At 43.4% G+C, this 10,211-nt stretch overlaps 3 protein-coding genes across 3 annotated transcripts; 1 reads left to right on the plus strand and 2 right to left on the minus strand.

Annotated features, from left to right (window-relative positions):
• Positions 1-3,085: 3,085 nt before the first annotated feature.
• LOC140004716 (uncharacterized) lies at positions 3,086-4,024 on the plus strand. The gene has a single exon (XM_072044858.1). It carries the CDS (start codon positions 3,086-3,088, stop codon positions 4,022-4,024), a length of 939 nt encoding a protein of 312 aa, XP_071900959.1.
• Positions 4,025-5,469: 1,445 nt separating this feature from the next.
• On the minus strand, positions 5,470-6,976 carry LOC140004718 (uncharacterized). Its single transcript, XM_072044859.1, has 3 exons — positions 6,683-6,976; positions 5,778-6,442; positions 5,470-5,668 (listed from the first exon to the last, which is right to left on the minus strand). The coding sequence occupies exons 1-3, from the start codon at positions 6,974-6,976 to the stop codon at positions 5,470-5,472; spliced, it is 1,158 nt and encodes a 385-aa protein (XP_071900960.1).
• Positions 6,977-8,121: 1,145 nt separating this feature from the next.
• LOC113739092 (uncharacterized) lies at positions 8,122-9,991 on the minus strand. Its single transcript, XM_027266338.1, has 2 exons — positions 9,742-9,991; positions 8,122-9,017 (listed from the first exon to the last, which is right to left on the minus strand). Exons 1-2 carry the CDS (start codon positions 9,989-9,991, stop codon positions 8,122-8,124), a joined length of 1,146 nt encoding a protein of 381 aa, XP_027122139.1.
• Between the last annotated feature and the right edge of the window lie 220 nt (positions 9,992-10,211).

A 10,211-nucleotide genomic window follows, 5' to 3' on the forward strand; every position in this document is an offset into this window, starting at 1 on the left:
AGAGAAATCAAGCTTAAAATGGAAGCATTAAAGATGAGAGAAAGGTTTTTGTTAAGGGAAGGGAGAAAAAATTGTGTCTAAATCCATATGAAGTAAAGAGTTGAGAAATGCATTTGAAAGTTAATTGAGAAGGAAGAAACTTATTAGTGAACAAAAAGTGAATTAGGAAGTTGGTCCTATCCACATTTAATACATAGTAATTATCATAACATAGAAATTAAGAAGAAAATAAATAGTATGTCAAAAAAAGAGTTTATCTAATGAGTGCTCATTGAGCACTCATTAGATATATTTCAAGTGTCATATTTTTGGAAATGTAATATTAATTCAAGAAAGTAAATAAATGCAAGAGATGGTAGGTTAGATTAAACAAGGAAATAATATAAATGTAAGGGAAGATAATAATTATTAGCATGTATATATATGTGGTATGTTAGACAAATTTTAGATGTGTTAATGAGTACCCAATGAGTACTTATTAGAAAAATCGAATAAAAAAGTAAGGAACAATTTGTACACTCAACATTTAATACGGTTGCCATCATGGAGGCCACTCACACAGGTCAATTGGAAGGAATTTTGATGACCAAGGTTTAAATAAAAAAACAAAGAAAAAGTGCAAAAATGTAAAATTAGCTTTTTCCACTCCTGTGACCCTTTAAAAGACCAAATAAGATTTAAATAAAAAACAAAGAATAGGAGAAAAAAATATAAAGTTGACTTTTCCCACTCTTGTGACCCCTTAAAAGACCGGTAGAGGATCCAATGTGAATAGGAAATAAAATTGAAATAAGTAGCAGTTGGAAAGGGGCATTAAAACATACTCAGGGAACAACAAACCATACAAGGCTACTCAGTAAAAGGCAGAAAGTATAGGCTAAAAAGATAACAAAACTAACATTACACAAACAATGCATAATATTTGCTAGAAACTACCAGAAAGCCTGCAGAACATCTTGGAAGATGACGCATCTACTATTCATAAGGCCTTCCTCACTTTTAAATAGTAGAGAAGTAAGTACCAGTCTAATCTAGCTCTCAACATATGATGATCTATGAAAATGAAATGGTACTCAGTTAGTTAATGTAGGACAAATTACTCTTTGAGTAGATGCATTGGAGTGATTGTATTCTTATAAATGTATATTCACCTCTTAATCAAATCATTCACTGACTTGGCCTTCTAGCTAAATTGGTTAGAGCGTCATGCTAATAATGTGAGGATCGCGGGCATGAATTTGAATCACCAAATCAATCATTGGTTTGAGAAAATGATTAGGTCAAAGGATTATTGATTCAATAGTTGCCATGAAAATTAATCATAAATATATTTAGTTAACATATAAAATATATAAATGCTTGTATAACTTCTATTTCTCTAACCTATTTGCTGGTGATACAGGTTCAAATGTGGATGGGTTGCTAGGGTTAATTCCGTCCCTGATTACGGGGGAGGACAATATGATCTTGGAGGAGGTTCCGACCTTGGAGGAAGTTAGGCGTGTGCGGTGTTCGCAATGGATGGGGAGAGTGCCGCGGGTCAGGATGGCTTCACCGGGAAGTTCTTCACCTTTGCTTAGGACATCATAGCTCAGGATGTTTACAAGGCCATAGTGAGCTTCTTCTGTGGTGCGGAGCTTCCTCGGTTTATCACTTCTACCTCCATTGTTCTGATTCCCAAAGATCCGAATCCCCAGGATTTTTCTAAGTTTAGACCTATTAGCCTTTGTAATTTTTTCAATAAACTAGTATCCAAGATGCTGGTGGAACGGGTAGCCCCGCTTTTACCGAAAATTATCTCTCCTTAGCAGACGGGTTTTGTTAAAGGGCGGAACATCACAAAGAATTATTTACTAGCCCAGGAGCTAATCACAGGCATTGGCAAGAAGGCACGGGGAGGCAATGTAGCGTTGAAGTTGGACATGGCAAAGGCGTATGACCGAATGTCTTTGACCCATGTGATTCACGTTTTGCGGAAGTTTGGATTTGGGGAGCGGTTCATAGATATGGTGTGGAGACTGCTATCAAATGTCTGGTTTTCGATTATTATCAATGGGGTGTCACACGGGTTTTTTAAATCTAGCAGGGGCCTAAGACAAGGGGATCCCTTATCCTCGATGTTGTTTGTTATTGGGGCGGAGGTGTTATCACAAGGTTTAAATAACTTGACTCGACAAGTGGCTTTCGAGGGCTTTTGGGTTCCAAGGGGTTGTCCTAAGGTGACGCACCTAGCTTTTGCAGACGATGTGATAATTTTCTCGAATGGGTCTACTGCTGCGTTAAAAGCTATTATGCAAGTTTTGGGAGAGTATTAACCTTCGTCGGGGCAGCTGGCGAATGCTCACAAAAGCGGATATCTAGTTCATTCGTCACTGTCGCTGGCTCGCAGAAGGGTGATTGAGAGGGTCACGTGTTTCTCACGCAGGGCTTTCCCATTTCGATACCTTGGATTTCCACTATATATCGGATGGTGTAAGGCATCATATATGGGGGAGATAGGTCAGGCGCTTGTGCAAAGAATTATGTCCTGGAAATCAAAGTTTCTCTCTACGAGGGGAAAGCTAACTTTGATCAAGCATGTGTTGATGTCGATTCCAGTGCACTTGCTATCGACTGCGGTATTACCGGCCTCGGTGTTCAAAATACTGGAAAAGGTTTGTGCCGACTTCCTATGGGGTGCTTCAGATGGCGGAATGAAGTATCATTGGATTGGCTGGTCTCAGTTATGCTATCCGGTTGAGGAAGGCGGAGTGGGCCTTAGACGGTTACGTGATATTTATGAGGTCTTCTCTTACAAGCTATGGTAGCAGTTTCAGGCTGGGTCATCGCTCTGGGCGAGATTTATGCGGGCTAAGTATTGTAGAGACCTTCACTCGTGCCAGGTTCAACTGAGTAGATGCGCCTCCGGTACTTGGAGGAGAATGCTAAACATTAGTAGGCAAGTGGAGTTTTCTCTAATCTGGCAGGTCCAGGATGGTGGCTCATGTCACTTCTGGTACGATAATTGGTTGGGAAATGGTGCGCTGTTCCTCAAAACTACGGCGATCCCTGCCCTCTCGTTCAAGGATTTCATTGTGAACGGGAAATGGAGTACCCATCTGTTATCGCGAGTCCTCCCCCTGGATTTACTTTCTTCTGTATTGCTCCACTCGATCCCCCGAGGAGGGCGTGCAGACGAGTTCATATGGAGTTTAATGTCGTCTGGCAAATTCACTCTTGCATCAGCTTTCGAGGAGGTACGCCAAGGCCGCAACTCTTTGTTTGTACATTCCCAAATCTGACATCGTCGAATCCTCTCGAAAATATCCATCTTTATGCTGCGATTGCTGTGTGGGAGGTTGCCATTCCCCGACGTCTTGTGCTGCAGTCAAAATGTTTGTGTTGTCCCAATGGAGCAATAGAGACGATGGAGCATGTCTTTTCCGAGGGACAGTGTGCTACAGCGGTATGGAACTACTTTGCAAGTATGTGTGGGCTTACACAGGTAGGGTCATCACTGAGGGCTAGGGTAGTGGCTTGGTGGTTGTCACCACCGAGGGCAGAGAAAAGGCAACTTTTATTCACAATAATGCCTAGTTTCATTTGCTGGCACATTTGGAGGGCGAGGAACAAAGCAGTTTTCGAAGGTACCAGGATGCAACTGGCTAATATCTGCCCAGCCGTTATCTCAGATATCACGTCAGGTTTGGAGAATCACTTTAATATCAAGTTGGGGTGGGTCTCTTTTCCTCAGCTATATGATTGGTCTGGGCAACAAGGCGGCGGCATTAGAGTGGAGATCGTGAGGTGGAGGGCAAAAGAGATGGGTTGCCTAACACTGAACACGGATGGCTGTTCTAAGGGCAACCCTGGATGGAGTGGCGGTGGCGGGGTCTTGCGAGATTCTTTAGGAAGGCCTATAATGGCTTTCTCGGCGTTCTTTGGTAAAAGGTTGAGCTTGCATGCGGAGGCCCTTGCTTTGCTAACTGGACTTCAGTGTGTGGAGAAGGGGTTCACCAATGTGGAGATTCAATCAGATTCTTAGGTATTGGTGGGAATACTTCAGCGTCATTTCAAGTGCCCGTGGCGGATCCAGAACGAGCTTGATCAAATCTGGGAGCTGGTAGCGGACGTAGCACGAATTTCGCATTGCTTCAGAGAAGCTAATCGAGTGGCAGATATTTTTGCCAATGTGGGTGTCTCTCATCAGCACCAGCCTTGTGTTATCTATGAACACATTTACACGTTCCCAAAGTTGGAAAGAGGGGAGGTTCGTCTTGACAGGTTGAGCATGTCATCGGTTAGGAGGATAAGAGGGGCAAGTGTGCCAGTAAGGCATGGTGGGGAAATTTTGTAGTTCTGGCTCTTTTATTTGATGCGTTAAATAAATAAAAATTAAAAAAAAATGCTTGTATAACTTCACTACATGCTAGAAATAATCAATTCAATCTTGATTTTAATCTTCTGAAATAATAATTGTTAGAACCTTAAATACAACTTTTATTGAACAAAAGGTAAAAGATTTATACAAAGCATTATTTGCTAGTATTAAAATTTCAAAAACTATATGAGTTGTAATCTATAAGATAGGTATGATAAAAGAATAAAAGGCAATGAAAAAGAAATAGTGAAATACATTTTGAAAGAGATGAATGAAACAAAAACAATAAATGTTATTGTTAACAATGCATTGTAATTCACAAGGTTTAAATTTGGGATGCCATTAAATAAGTTGACAAATTTTGAAAACTTTTGGGCTTGATCAAAATTAGGCAATGAATTGATTGGTGCACTAAAAATCATTTTCATTAAATTGTTCCTTAGTTAAACTAGGTAGTTTTCTCATTTTAATCCAGTTAACCCGATTTTGGCCACTACTAAGTTTTTATAACTAATCACTCTAGAAAGCAAATCACTTAACACATTCAACCGTACCCATCATTCAATATAGTCTGGGTTTTCAAATATTGGTCACAGGTCCTAGACCTATATGAGCGTTTTCTCCAAATATCTAACAATTGTGGATGAATCTTGATGAATATATCTTTTAAAAGAAATTTAAGAATTTTCTTGCATTTAGGTTAAAACAGTTACATCTAATTTTAAAACTAAATTGAAAACATAAAAGGAGCAGCAAACATTTGATGTCATGATTTCAATCGTTGGCTCTTTTCATTCCACTTGAAACTTTTTTAAGTTTTTGTCCATATATCATTGTAGTATTAAACAAGTTTTCATTAAAAACATGCTACAAGGAATGGTTTTCTTGCTCGGTTCACTGTATTTCGATTTTGAGGTATCTTATATATATATATATATATATAAATATTTATAGGCACACAATTTGCTAAATTGTATTGATCGACCTATGATGGAAGCCTACAGCAAGTGTCCTTTTTTTTTCCTAAGAACATAATCTTCCAAATGTGACATTTTTTTTAAAAAAATTGGATTTTTATTTATTCAATGCAGCAACTAAAAGAGTCAGAACTACAAAGTTTCCCCACCACGCATTACTGTCCCACTTGCCCCTTTTATCCTCCTAACAGATGACATGCCCAACCTATCTAGACGAACCTCCCCCCTTGCCAACTTCGGGAATGTGCGTATATGTTCATAGATAACACAAGGCTGATGCTGATGAGAGACACCCATATTGGCAAGAATATCTGCCACTCGGTTAGCTTCTCTGAAGCAATGAGAAATTCTCGCTCCGCTACCAACTCCCAGATTTGTTCCACCTCGTTCCGGATCCGCCACGAGCACTTGAAATGCCGCTGAAGTATTCCCACCAATACCTGGGAATCTGATTGTATCTGCACATTGGAGAACCCCTTCTCCACACACAACTGAAGTCAGTTAGCAAAGCGAGGGCCTCTGCGTGCAAGCTCAGACTTTTACCAAAGAACGCTGAGAAAGCCATTATAGGCCTTCCTAAAGAATCTCGCAAGACCCTGCCATTGCCACTCCATCTAGGGTTGCCCTTGAAACAGCCGTCCGTGTTCAGTGTTAGACACCCCATCTCTTTTGCCCTCCACCGCACGAGCTCGACTCTAATGCCGCCGCCTTGTTGACCAGACCAGTCATATAGCTGAGGAAAAGAGACCCATCCCAACTTGATACTAAATTGATTCTCCAAACCTGACGTGATATCTGAGATAACGGCTTGGCAGATATTAGCCGATTGCATCCTGGTACCTTTGAACGCTACTCCGTTCCTCGCCCTCCAAATGTGCCAGCAAATGAAACTAGGAATCATTGTGAATAAGAGTCGTCTTTTCTCTGCCCTCAGAGGTGACATCCACCAAGCCACTACCCTAGCCCTCAGTGACGATCCTACTTGCGTAAGGCCACACATGCTAGCAAAGCAATTCCATACCGCTTTAGCAAGCTGCCCCTCAGAAAAGACATGCTCCACCGTCTCTGTTGCTCCATTGGGACAACAAAAACATTTTGAAGGCATCTGAAACCACATCCTGCACAAGACGTCAGGGAATGACAACCTCCCAAATAGCAAGCGTAGCATGAAGAAGGATATTTTCGACGGGATTCAACGATGCCAGATTTGGGAATATACGAACGAAGAGCAACGTGCTTGGCGTACCCCCTCGAAAGCTGATGCAAGAGAGAATTTGCCAGACGACGTCAAACTCCATATGAACTCATCTACACGCCCTCATCGAGGAACTGGGTGGAGTAATACAGAAGGAAGTAAATCCAGGGGGAGGACTCGTGATAGCAGATGGGAACTCCATTTCCCATTCACAATGAAATCTTTGAATGAGAGAACAGGATTCACCGTAGCTTTGAGGAACAGCGCACCACTCCCCAGCCAATTATCGTACCAGAAATGACATGAGCCACCATCCTGGACCTGCCAGACTAGAGAAAACTCCACTTGCCTGCTAATGTTTAGCATTCTCCTCCATGTGCCCAAGACGCATCTAATCAGTTGAACCTGGCACGGATGAAGGTCTCTACAATACTTAACCCGCATAAGTCTCGTCCAGAGCAACGACCCAGCGTGAAACTGCCACTATAGCTTGTAAGAGAAGGCCTCGTACATATCACGTAACCGTCTAAGGCCCACTCCTCCCTCCTCAACCGGATAGCATAAATGAGACCAGCCAATCCAATGATACTTCATTCCGTCATCTGAAGCACCCCATAGGAAGTTGGCACAAACCTTTTCCAGCATTCTGAACACTGAGGCCAGTAATACCGCAGCCAATTGCAAGTGCACTGGAATCGACATCAATACATGCTTGATTAAAGTTAACTTTCCCCCCGTAGAGAGAAGCCTTGATTCCAGGACATAATTTTGTGTACTAGCGCTTGACCTACCTCCCCCATATATGATGCCTTACACCGCCTGATATATAGTGGATATCCAAGGTATCGAAACGGGAAAACCCGTTGTGAGAAACGCGTGACCCTCTCAATCACCCTTCTGCGAGCCAGCGGCAGTGACGAATGAACTAGATATCCACTTTTGTGAACATTCACCAGTTGCCCTGATGACCGTTGATACGCCCCCAAGACTTGCATAATATCTTTTAAAGCAGCAGTAGACCTATTCGAGAAAATTATCACATCACTTGCGAAAGCTAGGTGCGTCACCGTAGGATAAACCCTTGGGACCCGGAATCCCACGAAACCCGCTTGTCGAGCCAAGTTATTTAAACCCCGTGATAACACCTCCGCCCCAATAACAAACAGCACCAGGGATAAGGGATCCCCTTGTCTTAGGCCCCTGATAGATTTAAAAAACTCGTGTGACACCCCGTTGATAATAATCGAGAACCAGACATTCAATAGCAGTTTCCATACCATATCTATGAACCGCTCCCCAAATCCAAACTTCCCCAAAACATGAATCACATGGGTCCAAGACATCCAGTTATATGCCTTTGCCATGTCCAACTTCAAGGCTATATTGCCTCCTCGTGCCTTCTTGCCAATGCCTGTGATCAGCTCCTGGGCTAGTAAATAATTCTCTGTGATGTTCCGCCCTTTGACAAAACCCGTCTACTGAGGAGAGATAATTTTCGACAAGAGCGGGCCTACCCGTTCCACCACGATCCTGGATACCAGTTTATTAAAAAAATTGCAAAGACTAATAGGTCTAAACATAGAAAAATCCTAGGGATTCAGATCATTGGGAATCAGTACAATGGAGGTAGAAGTGATAAACCGAGGAAGCTCCGCACCACAGAAGAAACTCACTATGGCCTTGTGAACATTCTGAGCAATGATGTCCCAAGCAAAGGTGAAAAACTTCCCCGTGAAGCTATCCAGCCCCGCGGCACTCTCCCCATCCGTTGCGAACACCACTCGCCTAACTTCCTCCAAGGTCGGAACCTCCTCCAAGATCATAGTGTCCTCCCTCGAAACCAAGGACGGAATTAAACCTAGCAACCCATCCAAATTTGAACTTGTATCACTAGAAAATAGGTTAGAGAAATATTCAATTGAATCTGTTGCTATTCCGTTATCGTCCTCCACCCACACTTCATCAGCCCTCTTAACTCTGTGGATCATTCCTTGCACCCTCCACTGCTTAACCACCTCATGGAAGTATTTGGAAGTTCGGTCCCCGTTATGAAGCCAGGTCACTCTAGCCTTCTGACGGCAGTACTGCTCTTCCACCGCTAGAGCCCGTCTTAACTCTGTCTGGGCCTTATTTAGCTCCACCTGTGCCCCCTCAGAATCACCATGGACCATTGCACCCTCGGCCCTCAATAACCCGACCTCTGCCTCTTTTACCGCATCAAAGATATTACCAAAGGACTGCTTATTCCACCCTTGAATTCCCCTCCGAGCTGCCAACAGTTTGGAGCATAGAATCCGTAAGGGGGAGCCCTGCACTTCCATATTCCAAGCCTGGCGAATCACTTCCATTAAATCTGGTCTTGTGGTCCACACATTTAGGAAATGAAATAGGCGCGGTTTATTGTCCTTCCTGGAAGCAAACGAGACCTTCAGCGGGGAATGATCCGATGGATGTTTGGCCAGGTGGACGACCGAGATTGCCAAGGCTACACCCAGACACTCTTTATTGAGCACTAACGTATCCAGCTGTTTCCATATTCGCGCTCGCCCCCTCCTATTGTTGTTCCATGTGAAGTTCGGCCCCAAAAATCCCACATCAAAAACCCCTGCCTCTTTGATGAATGACAAGAACTCCACGCCTTCAGAAGCGACGAAAGGCCGGCCTCCTTATTTTTCATGAGGGGCCGTTATAATATTGAAATATCCCTCAATGCACCAAGACGCGGCCCCAAGTTTATCCCGAAGTTACTAGCTCCATAAATCACGACGTTCCTCCACTAAACACTTCGCGTGGACAAAAGAGAAAAGCAAAGGACCTGGCAACCACGGGTGGTGTACAGATAACGAAATATGCTGACTAGAATTCCCAACTACTGAACAACTAAATGGATGATTAAGGAAAACCCAGAGGCCTCCCGTCAGGTTGACCACTACCAAGTCAAATGATAGCCACATGCGAATGTAATCAATATGAGATATGTGCATTTTTGGCTCTGATATAGCCACAAACTGAACACCATGCAAACGTACTAATTTAATCAACCTATGCAAATGTGATCTCCTAGATACTCCCCTAATATTCCACATAAGCAAATTAATCATGATGGAGAGCCTGAAAAGAGTTATGGGTAGATGTTGCTGACCTGAGCTGTCTATTGGATGGAAAATGAATCCAAGCCCCCCGTCCCCTGGACGTTTTGAACCCCATACCACCGTCGCCAGGGTGATCAATGTTTAGCTCCACCACCAAAGATGCCGAACTAGTTTCAGGCACAACCACCATCCTTGGCGACAAATTCCCCGCTACCTGGGGAAAATCGGTAGCCCACGTGTCGTCCATATCCTCATGCTCCTCTTGTTCAAACCCTGTTTTCGGATAGCCCCGGGGTGTCTTCCTGCCCCTGTATTTCACTGCCATGGATTTGCACCTGATCAGCCCTCTGACTCCCACCCTGGACATCCAGCCCAACTCCCTCTCCTGTCCCACTTGCTATCCGCAACATTGCTTGCTTGTTTGGCAGGGCAGACGTCTCCCCTTCTTGCCCATACACCTTCTCAACTTCACCTCCCTCCATACCCCTGATTTAGTTTTTCTTCATTGATATATGCTGCCCGACCCACTATTGCAACCTGCGTTGGTAGAGAGAGCCCTACTGTACCCTGTGCGTCGCCTACATCTT

Source organism: Coffea arabica, chromosome 4c (assembly GCF_036785885.1).
Source record: "Coffea arabica cultivar ET-39 chromosome 4c, Coffea Arabica ET-39 HiFi, whole genome shotgun sequence".
NCBI lineage: Eukaryota > Viridiplantae > Streptophyta > Magnoliopsida > Gentianales > Rubiaceae > Coffea > Coffea arabica.